This window comes from Cololabis saira, chromosome 23 (assembly GCF_033807715.1).
Source record: "Cololabis saira isolate AMF1-May2022 chromosome 23, fColSai1.1, whole genome shotgun sequence".
In the NCBI taxonomy this organism is placed as follows: domain Eukaryota; kingdom Metazoa; phylum Chordata; class Actinopteri; order Beloniformes; family Belonidae; genus Cololabis; species Cololabis saira.
The window spans coordinates 10,565,967-10,588,460 of NC_084609.1; the positions used below are offsets into that span (position 1 = coordinate 10,565,967).

Below are 22,494 nucleotides of genomic sequence, written 5' to 3' on the forward strand. Positions count from 1 at the left end.
CAGTATCACTCTGGGTTATTTCATGGCTCTCCCCAGTAACTATGTCTGCATCGCTTTAAACTGCTGTTAACATTTGTCAGAGTCGACAGATTCGGGTTTAGATTCACTTCAGTTCCCTCTTGTATCATCTCTCAGCCGTTATTTGCTTGCTCCCTTTGTGATGCTCGTGCCAGAGATGGGCCATTATTCTCAGTGTATTGAATTCACTAGATCATTAAAAAAAAAAAAGGAAAAAGCATTCACTGGACTGTTCAGTACTTGATCGGAGCTCTGACTGCATATCAGACTCGCTGAACTGAAACGGTTTGTGATTTGGCTCGTGAGCCTCAACTTCCTCCGGCGCTGTCACTCCGACAAACTCACCAGACTCCTCTTAAAGGAGTCCACAATACAAAAGATTGTGATGGGAGATGAACGCTTGTTTTAAATGAGCCTTTTAAAGAGGAATGCAGTTCAGCATGACTCTGGGCCTCGCTGAGCTGATTCTGACGGTTAAAGCTGCTCACCATCACTCAAGACTCAGGTCCACTGTTGACTGTAAGCAGTAGCGGCTGGTGCTAAAAGTTTTTTGGGGGGGCACAATTTACCTTATATATAGGGGTGTAACGGTACACAGAAGTCACAGTTGGGTACAAGCTTGGTACAATGGGGAAAAAGAAAGGTAGAAAATAATTCTTCCTGGTTCTTCCTGGTTTGGGTTAGTTTATTTTACACATTAGAGAGAAGAAAAACATTAACATTTCTATTGTTCTGTCTGGAATTTATATTATTTGAAAAGATAATGTTCCTTCCTTTCAGATATTTGATCAACAAATATTATTTCAAAAGCAAGTGTTATTTAACCTACCGTATTTTCTGTACTATAAGCTGCTACTTTTTTTCATAGGTTTTGAACCATGCAGCTTATACAAAGGTTTTTATTCCACCGCTCAGGGCGCTCTAACCGGAATTAGAATCAAAACTAAGACAAAATAAATGCAAAGAAGAATACACTACTTCTTCTTTAGCAGATAGAAGTAGGTAGAAGCAGATTTCAAACAGATAAATAGATAAATAAATACCAGTTATTTTCTCTTGGTTCTGTCCCGTTTTAATCAGCAAAGTTGCTGCCGTGTTAAAAGACACTGTTAGGAAAGGATCTATTTAGGTACAAACATGTACATTTACAGTTCAAAATGGTTCTGTACATGTAGTAAATATGTAATGTAACAACATAAATATCTGCGGCTTGCATATCTTTTTTTTTAAATAGAGTGGATGCGGCTTGTATATCTTTTTTTATTATTTTTTAAAAAATAGAGCGGATGCGGTTTATATGCAGGTGCGGCTTATAGTCCAGAAAATACGGTATTTAAAACAAACATAAAAATCTGGTTTCTGTAGTTCAGTTTGATTTTCTAAAAAAGATGGGGAATGAATCGTCCAATCACATTAGATTAAAACAAACAACATACGAGTACTTCACGATACTGATTGCGGATTCGTTGCTGAGTTTCTGGGACGCACACGACTGCGTCCCTTTACGAATCTAATTCAAACCAATTAACAGAGATCCTCAGCTCACGTGCTCATCAAATGTTGGAGAGCTTACACTGGATTCTGTTTGACCGGCGCACCTTTCTTCCGGAAGTAAATAAAAAAAGAAAAAAACATTTTGGAACCAAATAAATATGTAAACAACATTTAATTACTATTGACAGTAATAACGGAAACACCTTCTTTTACTAATTAATTGCACCTTACATGTTTTTTATTTTATTTTTAATTTTTCCTCTCTTGATGGGGCGGTGCCCTAGCAGCTATTTTAGCAGCACCGATACCGACACAGCTTCACCTTCCCCAATAAGACTCTCTACTTCCTCGCACTGTGTGACGGCCAAACAATTTAATTTAGAGTTATTTGAGAAAGTCTGTCCAAACTAATTTATGTTTGCGACTTTGTAAGTGTAATCATCTTAGATGAAATGCCGTCTTCCATCTCCGGAGCTCAGCTGAACTGAAGTAAACTGTTCATTTCACTGAGAGATTTTGTTTTTCCACTATGACAACAGGGGGACGGGAATAATTTTACTGCAAGCAAATTGAGGCCAGGGGCTATCTGTGTTTCAGCTGAGGCCCAGCCATGCTGGGAAGTTTCAAAGTGACTTCGGTTTTTTTCAGGACATTCTATCAACTTTTTGAGAAATGTTTACTTCACAGCTGATGCTCCCATCCTGTGGAGAAATCCAAAGCTTGACAGGTCTGCTGTGCCTCTAAACAATCATTAGATAATTTCCCTTTAGACCCCAAGCTTGGAAAGCCATCACTTCAAGAAGGATGTTAGTAAGGTTAGAAGTTGAAAAGAGCGAGAAGCTTCTCTCTCTGAGCCACAAACACTAAAGTGAAGTATATTTATAAATGTGAAAGAAGTTTGACCTGATTTAGAATGAAAAGATTTACTCAACGGGTTTACTTTACTCTCTATTTTCTACGGTACCTAACTTAAGTGTTTTTGAATTAATTGAATTCATTTGTAAATGTGCAGAAGTGTTTGAGGTGACATTGGCAGTTTTGGCAACACCGGCCTTGATGTGTCAGATGAGCCGGCCGCTTGGATCAACGCGTGACACTGAAAAGATAGTCGAGATGACATGTTGACATGTGAGAAAGTGTCAAAGAGGAATCTGGAGGGGGAAAAAAAAAAAACAAGCTTTCGGAAACTGAGATGGAGAGACTGGCTGCATATGCCACGCTTTTAATTTTCATAAGTACGAGGAATCTAGTTCAAGATGGGCTGGGAATAAATATAAGCTTCAGAAAAGCTCAGGGCAGGAATGAGAAGAGTCTCTGCTTTTTTTTTTTTTTTTGTACTTTGAAATGAGTCTGCCGCTGATGTGAAGCACGTCTGCTCACGTCTGCTGCTTAGTGTGGGGACCTTGTTAAAACTGGGAGCAGAATAGTGCGACCAGACCTTCTCCTCGTCTCTCTTTTTGTCTGGGACGAGTGCTGCAGCAAAAGCAAATCCTGCCCCTGATCTGCAGGCCACGTGAGCAGGGAACACTGCAGGTGGTGTGCTTTTATAAGACCACATTATATGATTCAAACACCTGCAAGCGTTGCAGTAATAAGTAGCTATTACCTCTACTGTTGGCTAGATTTGATAGACTAATTTCAATAAGCTCATTTGCAAACAAAGCTCTTGGGAACTGCAGGCTGAGCCTTCGCTGGGCTGCGGGTTGATATGACAATTAGCCAATCCCCTGCTCCTTCTTTGTTAGTCAAATTACTCCAATATTTCATTCTCAGAAGTCTGGAAGCCCTCCTATAACAAATGATAGCTAATTAAGCAGGCACTCTATTCTAGTGTGTTGGGGGGGGTGGGAGGGGGTTAAAAAAGGATGGCAAAAAGACAAGCCGACTTCTACTTTATGATACTCAAAGCTCACAGTTATTCTACGAGAACAAGATAACTGATTATGAGAACAGGAAGCAGAAATCATGCACACGTAGGCCTGTGTTGAAAAGATCGAGTCTCCGATTTTAAATCGATTCTCATATTAATTCCTAAAAATCGATTCATATGTGTAAAGATCGATTTAAAAAAAAAATAAATCTTTTTTTGTGTGTTTTTTTTCATCATTACATTACAACTTTTGGTACTTTTTTGTTTATGCCCAAAAAAGGGTTTGTTGGACACGAGAATAACTGGTGCCATGTTTTTGCCTTTAAATATGTTTAAGGTATGAAAACATTAAAGTTTTCAGTTATAATTGCATACATTATAATTGTCTTTCTTTGCTTTATATACTGTCTTAGGGTTACATTTGCATAAATGTTAAAAACCAAATTCTCATAAATGGGGAAAAAATAAAAGCGATTTCTTTCGTCCTCTGTTTCCTCCCTGGATCTGTTTGATAATTCTGACCCACACGATGTTTCTGAAAGCAGTTCTATCAGCATTCTGGGAGCTGATTGGTCCTTACAGCATCATTAGCTGCCAATACTTACTGTTGAATCTCAATATAATACTAGTATTAATATGTTGCATAACTAGACAATCATATAATTCATGCAACAGCTGAAAAAACAGTTTTATTAACAGTAACCCAAATCAATATCGGATTAAATCGGATCGAATCAAAGCGTGATAATCGATTCTGAATCTTAAGAATCGGAATCGAATCGATTCTTGATATTTGAATTGATCCCCAGCCCTATGCACATGGATGTTGTTTTATGGGACAAAGCATCTTAAAAGTATAAAGTTTCCTCTGGTTTAAATTGGGATCAGGGTCTGGTCAGAGCATCGCCGGGACGACAGCCCAGGCATGAAATGGATTACACACATAGTCGCACTAAGTGAAACAAAGAAAAGACTGGCTCCAACACTTGTGCGAAGGCCTGTTAGCCAGCAAATATATACGAAAGGCAAAGTGTGTCTGATCTAAGAGGCTGTTTGGAGGGCACATCTTTTTCCTTTTTTTTTTTTCCTGTTCCTCCCCAGGACTGCAAATGATACCGCAGCAGTTTAAATATGTTGGCTGAGGAAGTAGGAGATAAAGCTAAAGGCTTGTTGGCAGAGTTACAGCGTGAGGACTTTATCCTTAATGGACAAAAAAAAAAAAGAAAAGAGATACAGACAAATGACGGCAGATGAACAGAAGTGCAGAAAAGCTTTAAAAAAACAGGATTGACAAATGATATGACATGAAGATAAAAGGATGAAATCTGGGCCATGGGATGTCAGTCTGATCTCAGATGGATAACAGCCGTAGCATCATAACAAGATGCAGATTCTCTAAGACTCAGGGTGTCTATAAGTGATTTACCTGGACTTTATTCCCTCTTATAGCACTAAATAATATCTAGATATCATTATTAAAGCCACAGACATTTGATCAGTTGAGTTAGTATGATTAAGGTGGGGCAGAAAATGTTAAAATCTTTTGTATTCTGTAATCTAAATGGGCCTAGTCCTGACTGTTGAGGCTGATGCATGTTACCTGCTTTGGGGTCTTCCAGGGTGAATAGTGACCTGCAACGTTGAGAGAACAAAAAATGCTTTAGGCAAAAAAAGATGGCTGAAACTTAACATGAAGTAATAAAATAAACATTTGAAGTAGAAATAAAACAACATAAAGATAATCGTGCAACATTATGGCTTATAGATGGTATGGAGGACAAGGAACAAAGACAATGAAAAGGAGAAAAGAAAGAAAGCATGAAAGCAAAGTGCAGAAAATCCCAGATAAATATGAATAAGGTGGCGAGACATTGCAAAAGTAGAAGGAGATTCATATAAGGCTTCAAAAGCTGCAGTATAAGAGGTGATGGGCCTGATAAAAATATGATTTTAACTTTGATTTAAGGATATATGGATACAATTCCCGTTATCAATTCAGAAGAAAAAAATAAAAATAAGTATCTGAGTATAAAACCTGCATTATCAGATTTCAGGTATCATGAGCCGGCTGAAATAAGCTGTACACAGTACTTCTTGGAACAGAACTGATCACAGCAGTGAGATGAAGCCTGACACTAAAAGGAGAATTATGCAGTCTCTGTCACCAAGTGCCCGTCCATCCATCCACATATCCATCTTTGCTTATCTGAGCTGCAGTCGCCAGGACAGCAGCTCAAGAGGAGTGGCCTTGACCTCTCTGTCCTCGCGTCCACCTCCCCCAGCTCTTCTGGGTGGACACCAAGTAGGAATGGGCGATATTTTACCGTTCACGAAATACCGTCAAAAAAAGTCCTCACGATAAGAATTTGTCATCTCGCGGTAAAAACGATAAATTCCCGTTGATGACGTTTTTGTGTAAAGCTGATTTATGGAAGAAAGAAAGGAAGGAAGGAAGGAAGGAAGGAAGGAAGGAAGGAAGGAAGGAAGGAAGGAAGGAAGGAAGGAAGGAAGGAAGGAAGGAAGGAAGGAAGGAAGGAAGGAAGGAAGGAAGGAAGGAAGGAAGAACAAGGAAAGAAGGAAGTGAGGGAGAAAAGAGGAAGGGAAGAAGGAAGGAGAGAGTAGGAAGAAAGAAGGAAGGGAGGGGGAAAAAGAAGAAAGGAAGGAAGGGAGGAAGGAAGGAAAGGGGGGAAGGAAGGGAGAAAACAAGGAAAGGAGGAAGGAAGGGAGAAAAGAGGAAGGGAAGAAAGAAGGAGAGAGCAGGAGGAAAGAAGGAAGGAAGGGAAAAAAGAAGGAAGGAAAGAAATAAAGAAATACAGAAATAAAGAAATACAGAAATAAAGAAAGAAAGAAAGAAAGAAATACAGAAAGAAAAAAATACAGAAATAAAGAAATACAGAAAGAAAAAAATAAAGAAATAAAGAAATACAGAAATACAGAAAGAAAGAAAGAAAGAAATACAGAAAGAAAAAAATACAGAAATAAAGAAATACAGAAATAAAGAAATACAGAAATACAGAAAGAAAGAAAGAAAGAAAGAAATACAGAAAGAAAAAAATACAGAAATAAAGAAATACAGAAAGAAAAAAATACAGAAATAAAGAAATACAGAAATACAGAAAGAAATACAGAAAGAAAGAAAGAAAGAAAGAAAGAAAGAAAGAAAGAAAGAAAGAAAGAAAGAAAGAAAGAAAGAAAGAAAGAAAGAAAGAAAGAAAGAAAGAAAGAAAGAAAGAAAGAAAGAAAGAAAGATAAATTCCCATTGATGACGTTTTTGTGTAACAAACATGGCGGATCTGAGAGCGAGATAGATTTATAGTTAAAAACCTGAAGTTGAATTGGTATTTTTTTTATCGTCATTTTTATCGTTATTGGGATAAATGCAAGAAATTATCGTGATACATTTTTTTAGTCCATAACACCAACATCCCTAACACCAAAGTGTTTCCAGGCCGTCCGAGGATTAAAATCTCTCCAGCGCGTCCTGGATCTGTCTTGGAAAAGACCTCCTCCAAGAGGCATCGTAACGAGAAGCCCAAACGGCACAACAGAAATAATTGTTGACCAATTGACTTGTCAAGAAAAGCAATGAACAGATTAGTTGACTGCCAGAACAATCCCTACTTGCAGCCACATCTTGTAGTAATGCATTATTTATATTTCCTTTCACATTCAATACACAGCTGAAACATCGGCTCACACCAGGACTGTTTTCCTATAGCCACGTTACCAAAAAAGGACATTTGGTAATCAACCACTGATCTTTCAGGACCTCCACAAATCAAAATGCAGTAGGTAAATGCTCTGACTTTTACTTAAGTGGATTCAGTTTGTAATACAGCACAGCGAGTGAAAGGGCACACCTTCGCCTTACAAGTACCAATCCATCTTGTGATGACCTTTCAAAAGGTATTCCACACATTTTTGCTTTTTACAGCATTGTTCAAACACAACAATCAGAGACCTATCCTGCTCAAAGGAGTAAAACAATGAGTAAAAAAGCACCAGGAACACACACATACACAGTCATGATGCACCATTTCTTTAGTCAAAGTCATAAGAGTGTGAAAGAAAAAAAAAAAAAAAGTGCCAGTTCCAACTTACTGATTCAATTTTTCCTTTTTTTAAAATTTTATGTCTCAAGTTCTGCCACCGTCTCCCCTTTGGGAAGCCACACACATACCCAGAAAAGGGACGAATCAAATTATGGGGTGACTGCTCGAATTATGCGCCAGCCGTGTCAGTCTTGGCCTGGCCACGCGCCAATCACAGTGTAAAAACAGCTGTCTCACCCAACCAGTGCCAGTGTATCGGTGACAACACGGAAATTAACAAAAGCTATGTTTTCGAGGGCGTCAGAGTCCCTGCCAAATATGATTTTTAGAGAAAAAAATACAACAGATGATCAAAAACTCAATATCAATTTATTTTCCAATGCACATGGGAGTATTTTGTAGCCCCCAAAACAAGAAATAATAACTGCTCCAGTTGGAGAGGAGTTTTGCTTCTCCTTCCGAAGAAGGTCAATCAATAAAAAGCTTTCCACGGAGTCTGAATGTGAGCCAGTGTGAAGGACACGGCGAGCAGCGGCGGTACAGACCTCCGCATGGTGACGGCACCTGAGCTAAGCTATAGCGACAGAAGAGAGCGGCACTACCAGGCATCGCTGACCGAGGTGACCTGTGGGGTAAAGTCACTGTTAACTCAGGCAGAGCATACATTTAGTCAGTCTTGGCTGTTGGAGTGCCCCACGGCTAAAGTTGAGAAAGTCTGGGAGAAAGAGGCTGGAATGAGCTGTCCGTGGTGCTGAAACTCTCAGACGCGACGCTAATCAGATCTGTCAGCTCGGCTGCAGGGAGCTGCATGAAACGCGCAGAGTTCAGCCAACACTTGGGTCCTAAGGTAACCGGTTTTTCTGTCTCACTGACACTATCAACATTTCTGATGCTTTTCACACAAATGAAAATATATTGGTGTCAGAAAAAGCTTTTTCATGGAAAAGAAATGCCATGAAACAAACAGAGGAAGTAAACGGAGTGTAAGTGTTACTGTGTTACAAAGCCCTCTCATCGGGTGACTATGCTCCCATGGACTCACTGTGTCAGTGCATCGAGCAAATAAATGACTGGATGTGCCAGAACTTCCTCCAACTAAATAACGACAAAAAAGAGATAATTGTCTTTGGTGCTAAATAGGGATGGGCGGTATGGACTAAAAAATGTATCACGATAATTTCTGGCATTTATCCCGATAACGATAAAAATGACGATAAAAAAAATACCAATTCAACTCCACCTTTTTAACTATAAATCTATCTCGCTCTCAGATCCGCCATGTTTGTTACACAAAAACGTCATCAATTCTTTCTTTCTTTCTTTCTTTCTTTCTTTCTTTCTTTCTTTCTGGCTCATTTCCTTCCTTCCTTCCTTCTTCCCTTCCTCTTTTCTCCCTTCCTTCCTCCTTTCCTTGTTTTTTCCCTTCCTTCTCCCCCTTCCTTCCTTCCTTCCTTCCTTCCTTCCTTCCTTCCTTCCTTCCTTCCTTCCTTCCTTCCTTCCTTCCTTCCTTCCTTCCTTCCTTCCTTCCTTCCTTCCTTCCTTCCTTCCTTCCTTCCTTCCTTCCTTCCTTCTGCTCTCTCCTTCCTCCTTTCCTTGTTTTCTCCCCTTCCTTCCTTCCTTCCTTCCTTCCTTCCTTCCTTCCTTCCTTCCTTCCTTCCTTCCTTCCTTCCTTCCTTCCTTCCTTCCTTCCTTCCTTCCTTCCTTCCTTCCTTCCTTCCTTCCTTCCTTCCTTCCTTCCTTCCTTCCTTCCTTCCTTCCTTCCTTCCTTCCGCTGTCTCCTTCCTTCTTCCTTCCTTCCTTCCTTCCTTCCTTCCTTCCTTCCTTCCTTCCTTCCTTCCTTCCTTCCTTCCTTCCTTCCTTCCTTCCTTCCTTCCTTCCTTCCTTCCTTCCTTCCTTCCTTCCTTCCTTCCTTCCTTCCTTCCTTCCTTCCTTCCTTCCTTCACGTACGTTTTGCGTGGATTTAACGCAGAACCATAAATCAGCTTTACACAAAAACATCAACGGGAATTTATCATTTTTACCACGAGATGATACATTCTTATCGTGAGGAATTTTTTTGACGGTATATCGTGAACGGTAAAATATCGCCCATTCCTAGTGCTAAAGAAGAAAGGCTCAAGTTACTGCACATCTTGAATCCTTATCTCTGAAGCCAAAGGACCAGGTAAAAAATCTTGGTGTTATTATTGACTCTGATCTGAACTTTAACTCCCACATCAAGTCTATGAGAAAATCTGCCTTTTATCATCTGAAAAATATAGCAAGAATTAGAGGCTATATGTCCAAACAAGACCTAGAAAAACTTATTCATGCTTTCATTTCTAGCAGGTTAGACTACTGCAATAGTCTCTTCTCAGGCCTCCCTAAAAAAGCTATTAAACAACTTCAGCTCAGTCAGAATGCTGCTGCTAGAGTTTTAACAAGAACCAAGAAAGCTGAACACATTACACCAGTTCTTAAAGGAGCTTGAGGCTGGATTTATGAAAAAAAATTGTATACGTTTTAATTTTTCTAGTAATAATGTCAGATGAAGCGTTCCAAACCAAAAAGAGTGAGCCCTCTAGTATATCTGTCCATTGCCTTGAACAGGGTGTATGCTGCAAAATGTGCTGCAAGGCTGGGGCCGCTTTTCCCGCGCTGTCCTGCGGATGTGACGTCACATGACGCTGCAAGCGCGTTCTCCCCGTTCTCCCGTGCCGGCTTCACTGTTGGCTGCAGTACCCCCAGCGGCCGTCGTGGTGAAGGGTGGCGCTAGAGAGTCTCATTTCTTAAAAGGAGCCTCATGCTCCTTTAAATCTCGGCATTGGCTACCAGTGTGTCATAGAATAGATTTTAAAATACTCCTGCTTCTACACTATGACCTCTCAGGTCATCAGGGACTGGTCTGCTAACTGTTCCTAGGACCAAAAAAAAGCATGGCCAAGCCGCTTTCTGCTATTTTGCCACATATAGATGGAATAAGCTCCCGGAAGACCTTAGATCTGCCCCAACTTTGCCTATTTTTAAAGGGATTGTGACATGAAAAACAAATTTTCCTTGATTTTTTGTGTTTAGTTGGGTGTCTTGACATCAATTACACCCAAAAAAACCTGAACTTTTAACATTCAGTGTATTGTGTGCTTTCTGGGAATTTCCGCATAATTATGCAAAAACGGCGCATATGGTTGGGTGGCGGACCTATACGTATAGACCCGCTAAATCACCGCCCCCTCCACCCAGCTCCCTGCCCATCAGCACTGAGCCGCGGGCTGGAGGGAGAGAGACGGCCACCGGGGGCGGGGAGTGGGGCAATGATTGACAGGAAAGGGGGAAAAGGAAGCGTTTTTCACTGCGCAAAAAACACAGTCATAAAAAAAGCCAGGCATGGAGTACTGGAGTGAAGTTTTTCTTGTTACACCCTTTTAAACACATTTGAGGGATATTGGCCAAGACTTTTAATAGTGTTAAAAGCATGTTAAAAATTCTGTCACAATACCTTTAAAACTAAGCTAAAGACCCTTATGTTTACTTCTGCTTTTAACTGCTGCTAAACTGCAGCACTTTTTATCGACTGTTAGCTTTTATTTCTTATTTCTATTTTAATTTTTAACTTTATTTTTTAATCTTACTGTTAATGTTTTTATTGTGTTCTGTTTGATGTTGATTGTAATTCAAGAAGCCTATTGGAACGTTTTTATGTAAAGCACTTTGAGTTGCTTTTTGCACGAATTGTGCTATACAAATAAATCTGACTTGACTTGACTTGTGTGTTGAGGCAGGAGTGTTGCAAAGGCAAACAAACTGAAGGAAAGCTAAGATTAACAACTCCGTCCTATTGTTTGCAAAATAATGGCAGTGGAAATCGATTCAAAAGATATGTCTTAGGTAAAGGAAAGCAATGAAAGTTTTGTTAACAAGGTAAACATATTTTACCGCTGCTGCAGTTATTGCCGCTTTGGCATTTATATGATAAAGGAATTTACACTTTGTAAGACTATGATTTACACTTTTAAACAATGTATTATATTTGCATGAGTTGGAATTATTTCAAACTGAGTTAAAAAAAAAAGAAAAAAAGGAAGAAGTGAAGAAGCTGTGATTTATGAATCCAGACGACAGAGACAAGAGATAAGAAGAAGGAGAAAGAGCCAGACTGTGATGTGTGCAAGTTAAACCAGACACCTCTTTAATTTTGCAAATGAAAAGCAGTTGATTATTTAAATGTGGCAATGACACAAGACCTGGTGGCAGCAAGTGTGAATGTTTTGATCCTCATAATTATGCACCTCCGTCTCTCAGAGAAGTCCCTCAGCTTCACGTGACAAGAAAACTGATTGGATCCACTTTTATTGAAATGCATATTTCACATTTGCCTGATGTGAAAAACATCAATCTGTGCACAAAATAAAAGTTCAAAACAGCACATCCTATTTAACCAACCTCAAGCAATCACAGCGTAATCACTTCATCCCGATAAAAGCCAAATAGGAGCGCTAGATTTGTTTAACAGGCAACCAAGGTTAGTGCGGTAATTGTATTCCTCCCACACACAGAGGAGACACTAAGCACAACTTTTAGCTCTATGATCTAATTTGGATGGCATTAAGGCTACACACTGTCAGCTTTATTAAAGCTTGCATATTTCTTCTCGCCACCGATATTGGCACCTTGTCCTCTGTGCACTGAGCCCAAGGCTGCAGATCGGGCTTGGTATCGATCCCTGGGGGGGCACAGCTTCAGTCTGAGAACGTATGGGGTGAGATCTGCAAGTGTGAACAAGTCTAACAGTCTGATCTGTTGGCAGAAAGTCAAACTCATCACTCTTGTCCTTTCCTCCGGTTCTTTTTCTCTCTTTTGTTTCCAACAATCTTGCACACACACACAGCCAATGAATCACTGTCTAGTTACACCATGATTCCCTCAGAGCTAGAAGGAGGCTCAGTGAATCAAACTTTTTTTTTCTCTCTTTCTCTTCAAAACAGGTCTTCACCTGCGGGCTGCATGGCTTCTAAGCAGCCCGTGGTCATATCAGGTGGAAGGTCAACTCTGACGGCTGATTCATAATGTAGCATTAACTGGTGGCAGCACAAGAAATGCAGTGCAGAAGCTTGTTATCTGCCTCGGGGATGCGTGCAAATAAGATGAGAAGAGCATGCACAAAACTTACCGTAAGTAAATCAAACCGTGTGGCTTGGCATTTGTGTGAGTGTGGGCATCCGACAAGTGAGGAAGAACTAAACGCTCGAGAGGGGATGTGAAAGAGCTAAGAGACTGTGCTGCTAATTGCATCCCTGCATGTCTGGCCGTGCTGCAGTGTGGACACAGATTGTTAATGGTCTGGGTAGCCACTAATGAGGCAGTCCGTCATGCACACATACACACCCAGGCACAATAATTACTAGTAACGCCAGAAAGAGGGCCCATTTGTTGAGCTAAAACGCTTCTGGAGCCATTCTAAAAATTAAGGGATTGTTAAATATAATACCTATATTATGATTGTTACCCTTTTCTAGATGGTGAGGCTCAAATGGCTGGAAAGTTTTTTGAGAAAGAGTCTTTTCGGGATGGTGAACTGCTGAGCAGGGCCTGTATACTAATCATTTGTTGATGGGGAGTCCTTTGGGCTATCGAGTCACTAGAAGACATTTTTTTATATCGCTTATGCTGATTTATTTTTAAAATGTTTTGTTTGACACACTCCACACCCATTTTTGGATACATTATCGATAAATACATTTTGACTCTGGCAGGACACCAGTTCTTTTCTCTTCTTCTAGCTTCATGTCATAGTTTCACTCTGTAACAAGTCCTGTACTGGCATTTTTTATACACATAAATTGCATTATATGTTGTTTAGAAAACAACATGATACATTTCTGGTTCTGTTACATCATGCAGCACATAAAAACAAAAAACTAAATCTGTAACCAGGCCCTTTCATTATAGTTTAAGTAAATGTTCAACTTTTCCATCCATAAATCTTCTACTGCTTATCCGGGGTGGGATCACAGGAGCAGTAACCTAAGCAGAATGCCCCAGACCTCTGTCTCCCTGGCAGAGATGTATCCACAGGTATATGTGTTAATGAGCAAATATCAGCTTCATTTAAAGAAGATTATTTGACTAATGGTGCTTTGAGACTGACCCCATTTCAAAATTGGTCTTAATTTAAGATTGATTCAAAACTATTTTTGATTTCTACCTGCAGAGGAGCAGGTTTAGTGATTCGTTGGAACAACTGCTGGACTGGATTTTTACTTTATGGCACCTGGATTCTACACCTCTGCTCCCTGGCCACTTCATCCAGCTCATCTGTGGGGAATCCCAAGGCGTTCCCAGGCCATCTGTGAGACATACTGTACTGTATATTCCCTCCAACATGTCCTGAGTCCTCCCTGGGGTCTCTTCCAACTTTGACTTGCCCTGAAGACCCACCGGGGAGGCGTCCAGGAGACATCCTGAGCCACCTAAACTGGTTCCTCTCGATGGAAAGGAGCAGCAGCTCTACTCTCAACCCCTCTCAGATGACTGAGCTTCTCAGCCTATCTCTAAGGGAGAGGAAACAAATTGACGCCACTTGTATCCATGATTTAGTTCTTTCAGTGACAACCCATAGCTTGTGACCACAGGTGAGGGTAGGAATGTAGACTAGGGGTGTAACGATACACTAATCTCACGATACGGTACGATACACGATATTGAGGTCACGATAACAATACGTTACGATATTATAGCATATAATATCGTAATATGCATGAGGAACATATGACTAGAAAAAAATGGTCTTTTATTTGAAAGACACAAAATACAAAACAATGCTGTGTGTTTGCCCTATTGTAACAGTTTGTAATGCTTTATAACTGTTTAAGTTTTAAAGAGAAAGCCAGGCCAACCATTTTCCACAAACTGAACTAAAAGTAAATGTCAGGTTTGCATTATGATCTTCAGTTTCATACAAGTACAAATATTTAGCTACAAACTGAATAGTTTCTCTCATGTATGATTTGACTTTTTTCTTTTCCAGAAAATTAATTAAATAAATAAATAAAAGTAAATAAATACATACAATTTTACATCATAAAAAGATTGATTCCTGCTCACCTTATAAGTGTAAGAGGAGATTTATTTTTGTTAAGAAGGTTATTTTGGTAATTCAGGGTTCATTATTTTATAAATATATTCTTTATATTCTGAAGTAAATCAGGGACTATAATGACACTAGTCAGTTTATCTGTAGTGATTAGTCTGTTTTAGATTGGGCGGAGTGATACGCCACAGTACGGCACTAGGTGCTGTGTTGATGTTCTAAAATCCCACACTGTTGAGGGACATTAAAGTACACTGGAACTCAGCAGAAGTTTTTCCCCGTGTTTATCCTACTCACAACCCGAAAAAGGTTTAATTTAATAATGTAAGGCTTAACTCTACACCAGACTTAAAAGTTTAGAGCTCAAACCCCCCCAAGAGTCCCGTGATCGGGACCGCAAAATGGTACTAGTTTCTTCTGAGCGGAGGAAGATTTTGGTCCGTGGGTCGAGGCGCGGTCTGCACGTGTGGTCGGATGCACGTTACAAGTCAACACAATAGATTCAATTCAATTCAATTCAATTTTATTTATATAGCGTCTAATACAACAGAGTTGTCTCTAGACGCTTTACAGAGACCCATACCCAGAACATGACCCCCGAGCAATTATTACATAAACAATGGCAGGTAAAAACTCCCCTAGTGGGAGAAAAACCTTAAGCCAAACAGTGGCAAGGAAAAACTCCCCTTTAGGAGGGAAGAAACCTTGAGCAGGACCAGGCTCATCAGGGGGGACCCTCCTGCCGGGGGCCAGACTGGTGGGTCAGGGACGGCAACAGCACAACAGGCAGGTGGAAGCAGCAACGGGATGACCGGGGGTGGGGACCGCAGGCCAGCACGCAGCTCCCGAAGCTCCGGCCCAATCAGCAAGATTCATATTAATAACCCAATATCGCGCTACAGTTTGTCACCTCCACGACACGTTTCGTGACGTTTTTGTATCGCGAAATTTCGTGGCACGATATATTGTTACACCCCTAATGTAGACCCACCCTCACCACGACAGACCTGTGCTACATCGGTCTGTGGTGGTGAAGAAGGAACTTTCACTGCAAACAGGATTTCAACAAGGCCACAAGTTTACCAGAAAGCAACACTTTTCCTCATGATTTTATCTTATGTTGATGCCAGTTACATCCAGTTGAGGTTGATGATAGAGTCACACATCCACTGTGCAGTTCAGAGCTCACTGCTGTACTCTTTAGGCTCCTGACTGTGTTCATGACAACAACAGGCCAAGGAACGGAGGTCTTGCTGAACAGTCTGCAGCGTGCTGACTCTGGTTTTTAATTCTCACTCTGCAGATACATTTTCTCTCTCCACCTTGTTGTTTCCGCTTCGCTGAGTCACTTCCCTCAGTTTCCTCATTTCAGTTTGTGTTTATTTTCTACTTGTACATTGAAAGAGAGAACTGCAGCGCAAACAAGATACACCGGTGTGCCTGAGCGAAACGTGTGGTTATTTATGAAGGTCAGTCGGTGAATCCTTCTCAACGGTCATTTTAGAAGTCTGATGCTGGACCTGTTGTCATAGTAACCGTACCATGAAATAGCCACGAGAGAGTCCTGTTTGTGGGAGTATGTGCAGCATGTGGGAGTCAAGAAAGCCTAAAAGCTGTCTGTTCTACCTCTAGTTGACTATATTTGAAGTGTGTGACCAGAATGTGTGCAGAATCAAAGGGCTACAGTCATCCATGCACCTAAATCTATTCATTCATTTCCCATACTCACTTCAATCCCATTCAAGGTCACCTCTGCTGGAGTCTAACCTAGAGATAAGTAGGTGAAAGGCAGGATAGACCCAGGACAGGTTGCAAATCCATCACCGTGCACATGCAACGATGTAGAAATATGTGGGTCTGTAAACTATGTCAGCATGTGATGGTCATTCAGTCCTTTGCTTCAGAATGTGATGAGCGATGAGCTCGGCCCTGAGCTGGCAAGTATTTGAAGAATGTGGTCAGAGACTGAAGCATGACGGTGGTTTGGCGAGATATCAGTCAGCCGATTGGTGTCATAGTCCCACAAAAACAACCGCTTTGATAACATAACATGGTGTGGCACTGGTCCAGTCGAGAACACAGACATATAGACCTACTAATAAGTCTAATTATTATTTTAAGCATTCTGATTTCAACATTTTCCTCACATTGAACATAAACTTGATACTAGAAAATGAGCATCTCACAACAACAACGAAAAACAAACAAAAAAACACCACTTTGGAGCAATTAGACTGTAATTTATCATTAACTTAGCTCAAGTTAGACAGTTTAATGAGTTTAACCTGGGGCTAAACTTGAACTTGAACCAAACAGCAGTTTTCTGGAAATTGGAGTCAGTATAGACCGGGGGTCGGCAACCTCTACAGCCGCATGCGGCTCTTTAGCACCGTCTCAGTGGCTCCCTGGAGCTTTTTAAAAAATGTTTGACCTTTTTTTTTAATCTTTTTTTTATTTTGTATCTTTTTTTTCCTTCTTTTTTCCTTTTTTTTCTTTTTCTTATTTTTTTTCCTTTTTTCCCTTTTTTGTCCCTTTCACCTTTCCTTTTTAATCTCGACATTTCGACTTTTTTCTCGACATTGACTTTTTTCTCGACATTGACTTTTTTCTCAACATTTTTCTCGAGATTGTACTTCAACATTATCGTCATTTCGACTTTTTTCTTGACATTTCGATTTTTTACTTGACATTTCGACTTTTTTCTCAAAGATTGTACTTCAACATTTATCTCGACATTTCGACTTTTTTTCTCGACATTTCGACTTTTTTCTCGACATTTCGACTTTTTACTTGACATTTCGACTTTTTTCTCAAGATTGTACTTCAACATTAATCTCGACATTTCGACTTTTTTCTCGAAGTGCATAATGAAAAAAAATATTTTCCCCCAGTTATAACTAATATAGAAACATGCAGCATGTGTTGCCTTCATTCTAAGGCTGATACAAGACTTTTCATTTTTTGCGGCTCCAGACATATTTGTTTTTTGTGTTTTTGGTCCAATATGGCTCTTTCAACATTTTGGGTTGCCGACCCCTGGTATAGACTATATGAAAACATAAAAAAATGACTGACTTAATGATCTAATTCTAGCCGAATAACCAAGCACGTTTGGATTGTTGATGTATTAGTGTTATTGACATAAACTGACACTTTCAGGAGCACTTGAAGTTGCACAGACTGACGAGACATATGATGACATCCTATTAGCCTCCATGAGAAACTAAAATCCGTGAAATTATCGGTTGAAAATGAACTAAACGCCAAGAGTCAAAACAGGAACATCCCTTTAATTATTAAGTTAAAATTAACATCAAAGGTTCAAGCACCAACACCCGCTTTCATACAAAGTGCCATGAAATCTGTCAAACATCAGACAACCTACAAAGCCATAATTAGAGTCTGCAGTTGTAAGAGCTGCAGCAGCAGGTGACTCTTAACTCACTGCAAATTACAACAATGCGCACAAGCCACAGAGACACTACATCCAGCTGTAAATCTAACTCCTTATGAGGATTTAAGACCGTGTAGAAGCGCATGAAGGTTGATGCACCAGTAAGGCTCCAAATTCACACTATGCTGGACCTGGTGACAGTTAGCCAGGACATTTCACTGTTCTGAAGGTAAAATAAGACAATAAAGACATCAAACGTCTCCCCCCAGTGACTCCAATCCAGTCAGGTATAGTTATCATGATCATTTTTGCGTGTTTATTTGTGCTGTGATCCACCTGAATACACAACGTTCTACAATACAGATTATTATTAGTTTTTTGGAGGTCTTTAATTTAAAGGCACCACCATGTATGCACTAAAGGAGGGTAAATATGAACAAAATGAGTGTGTAGGGTGAGATAAAAGTCTCATTATGTTATAGAAATAACTTAGACTTGAGTTAAACAAAAAAACTGGCCTTTATCGGCTTTTAGGCAAACATGCAGGAAATTAGACTTTTTTTAGGTACCAGGCAAGAGAAAAAAAAATTGAGAGTGGAAGATTTTTGTTTATTGTGCACTTTGAGAAAAAAGACGAAATGTCGAGATTGTTGAAATAAAATTTCGAGAAAAAAGTCGAAATTTCGCCTTTTTTCTCAACATTTCGACTTATTTCTCAACATTTCGACTTTTTTCTCAACATTTCGACTTTTTTCTCGACATTTCAACTTTTTTCTCGAAATTATACTTCAACAATATTCTCGACATTTCGACTTTTTTCTCGACATTTCGACTTTTTTCTTAAAATTTCGACTTTTTTCTCAACATTTCGACTTTTCTAAACATTTCGACTTTTTTCTCAACATTTCAACTTTTTTCTCGACATTTCAACTTTTTTCTCGAAATTATACTTCAACAATATTCTCGACATTTCGACTTTTTTCTCGACATTTAGACTTTTTTTTTTTAATTTCGACTTTATTCACGAAATTTTGACTTTTTTCTCAACATTTCGACTTTTCTAAACATTTCAACTTTTTTATCGATATTTCGACTTTTTTCTTGAAGTGCATAATGAAAAAAAAATCTTCCTCCTCTAAAATATTATTTTTATTTTTCTCCTGCCTGGCCCTAATACTCTTCCGTAAACCTCAGCAAGTGACGCTGCAGTGGAATTTAAGATGTGATGGAGTTGAACCTCAGTTAAGCTAAGGACAGTGAAATTGTTGCAGTTTGTCCTGCAGCTCAATCTGCAATAGTATAAAGGAGGGAAATTATTGTAGTTAAGTGTTATGGTCGAATTGTGTAAATAAAGTTCAACACATTGCCAGTTTTCACCCTAGTTAATGGAACCTGTCTTTCTTTTCCTCTTTATTTGTTTCTTCATTAATTTCTTCCTATTCCCTAATTTCTTATTTGTATGAATACGTCACATACTACAAATGAAACCCATAAAGGAGTTAAATAATGAAACGTAGGACTGAGGAACTGGGCCTGGTTCCCTGAAACATGCTAACCTATGCATCCGGGGGGAAGTCTCTTTGTAAGACACTAAAATAAATGTTGCAAACCAACTGCTGCATATACTGCTTGAGCACACGCCATTCAGACCAAACACGAACAGCCAAAATCTAAAGTGATACCCAAGTTACAGTCAGAGGTGTCAAGTAACGAAGTACAAATACGTTGTTACCTTATTTAAGTCGAAATTTTGGTTATCTATACTTCACTGGAGTAATTATTTTTTAGATGACTTTTTACTTTTACTCCTTACATTTTCACGCAATTATCTGTATTTTTTACTCCTTACATTTTAAAAACAGCCTCGTTACTCTATTTCATTTCGGCCTTTAAAAAAAAACTATCCAGTTAAATTGCTCCATCCGGATAGAGTGAATTTGGTTGTGGTTGTTTCAGATGTTCTTGTCCAGTTTTGTTCTTACATCCGTTCCCTCAGATTCCTGCAACTAAACTTGGATGTACATTCCAATAAAGGTTAGGATAAATGATAACATGCCTCTGAAGTTTGACTTTTTGCACCATTACAATACTTATAGGCAACTAGTCATCATATCTGCTGCTCTCTGAAACACATGTTAATGCTCAATAGTACACATATATGGTTCTTTAGTATATTTGCATTATACTAAGATGCATTCATTTTCAATGGCTTTTGTCCTTAATGGCTTTTTTCCCCCTTACATTACTTTTACTTTTATATAGTATTAGATATTGTAAACTCTAGTATCTATACTTCTACCTGAGTAATGAATGTGAATACTTTTGACACCTCTGGTTACAGTATACCCATTCAAACAGCCCACAAATCCCTATCCTGAGTAAAACTGACAGGCTGAATCCTTCTATTTGTGAGTCTTTTCACCTGAAGACGGTGCCGTCAGCGGATGCAAAGCAAAAACATCCCAAATGTGTGTTTGTAAATGCACATGTGATGATACCAGGACCACTACTTCAGATCACAGGAGGCAGAAATGTTGTAAGAGTTTTCATGGTAAGCAGTAATATAAAGTAATTAAGCATTTAAAATATCGTATTTTGAATCTTAGTTTGCTGTAGCAACTTGTGACACGGCATCTAAACACCCTGCAGAGTCAGCCCAAAGGGTCAACAGCATCACAAGAGTTTAACCAAAATATCACATCGTTATTTCTGCCAAATCAAAAATACTGAGACTGCTAGCGTCGCCTTATTTCTGTTTGTTTATCTCCATCACAATGTAAAAGAGGAGTTCAAAACCAAAAATCACAAAAGCTCATTGTGATCTTTTTCTCCCAGAAGGGTCTTAAGTATTTGATCTTAATGGGCTTAAAGTGCTTTCATGGTTAAATCCCAAAAATACTCTCAAGAGACGCAGCATATCGACCATAACTGGATGTTTTGGTACCTTTTCCCAGATTTATTCATTTTGAGGCATTCTTTTGGAAATACAGCTTTTATTTTGTCTACTGTATTTTATTCACCGCTTGTTATAGCAAAGCAAATGGACATAAACGGATGTGACACTACACCCTGATGTACTATAGTGTCGTGAAAGCCTGCCCCAGATTTGGAATAATAAGGTGAAATACAGCATGTAAATACGGTTGCTATCGGCTCCACAAGCCAACGGGCGGCTTTTTAGAGCCGGGCATTGGCTTCTAACGTCTCCAGCTCTCTCACAGACAGATGGGAGAAGAACTTTACGTTTAAATCAGAAAGTGTGTGTTTTTTTCTGCTTGTGTGTGGGGAGATTGTGGAGATTTGAGAAAATTGGTCTAGAAAAACAATCTTCTGTTTCTCTCCTTTCCTTCTGTTGGCTCCCTGCTCACTCGCAGAGACATGCGTGGCCTAATAAACAAATAAACAATAAATATATGCAGAAGACGCTGATGACCTTCGCGAACGAAGTCTCTGCAGTTTCCGCTGCACTCCGGCAGTTTGCAACGTACAGAACAACAATTTAAAAGCGCACAAAAACAACAGCAAGCATTGCTTTGCTCTCAATTAACACTACAAAGGAGAAACTGAGCAAGTTTCTTTCTCATCTGTTAGCAGATGCCAAAATAAATCAGGAGCAAGATTAACACAAAGAGAAGAGTCGTTTAACAACGCGGCCGTATACACAGATCCTTCTTCCTCGCGGTTTCAATACTTAATTAAATATCTGATGTTTAATCCACAGCGGCGGAGCGCTGGTTGAGTCATCACTGACACGGGCTCGTGCACACGACTCGTAAGACTTCCCGTCTGTTGATGGATCACAGCAAGGTCACGCACAACTTATGCTCCGTCACTTGAATCAAAGAAACATTTAGGTAGACGAGTCCATCCTGTTTTCTAGTAAAGGCACAGTATTTTTGAAGTGAGCTGTCTGAGCGTTTGTGGCTTCGCAAACACCTGTTCTGAGCTGAGTCACAATGCCCTCCATCACACTCCGCTCACAACCAGCAGAAAGCTGTCAACTACCTGTGGATTCTGCAAATAACAGCCTGTGCATTCGCGGAGCAGAATTACGATTGCCGGAAAGCCGTGCACACGGAAAAACAAGGGGGGAGTGAAAGCACTTCAGGGCCATTTGCCTGCATTTTAAGAAAAGCGCTGACCTGCATTCATTCGACAGCCTTTGATTTAGGGACTGGCAAAAGCAGGTTAAATTCATCTCCGCCGTATAAAACTGACAGGACAAACAAAGAGCATCAAAAAGAGACTTAAAAGCGTAACCTTCAATCAGACTATTTTGCTGACTGATGGGAGGCATGACTCAGCACTCAAGGAAAGTGAAGAGAAGCTGGACTCAGGAATAACAAACTAGAAAAGACTAGAAAGTGCACTCGGGGAAGAGCTGTGCATCAGTCAGCCATTGTTGTTCGTTGAAGGACTGAATAATACATTTCTGCAGTCGCTGGACTGAATCAAACACACTTACACATTTAACTTCTCAAGCGGGAGATGAAAGAGAAGAAACAGCAGACAAATATTGGAACACAAATTCGGTAGAGGGATTCCAGCGCTGCTGCCGATCGTACCTGCAGCCAGATCTTTATGGAGCTAGAACAGTCTC

The 22,494-nt window shown here is 39.8% G+C and overlaps 1 protein-coding gene across 8 annotated transcripts in view; it reads right to left on the reverse strand.

Annotated features, from left to right (window-relative positions):
* magi2a (membrane associated guanylate kinase, WW and PDZ domain containing 2a) overlaps positions 1 to 22,494 on the reverse strand; it is a 369,187-nt gene that overhangs the window by 34,615 nt on the left and 312,078 nt on the right. For 7 of the 8 annotated variants that reach the window (XM_061715304.1, XM_061715303.1, XM_061715307.1 and 4 more), the window contains one exon: positions 4,983 to 5,014. The exons of the other annotated variant lie outside the window; for it this stretch is intronic. In XM_061715304.1, the coding sequence (XP_061571288.1) occupies positions 4,983 to 5,014 (32 nt within the window). The remainder of the gene's footprint in view (positions 1 to 4,982; positions 5,015 to 22,494) is intronic. 8 annotated transcript variants of the gene reach the window in all.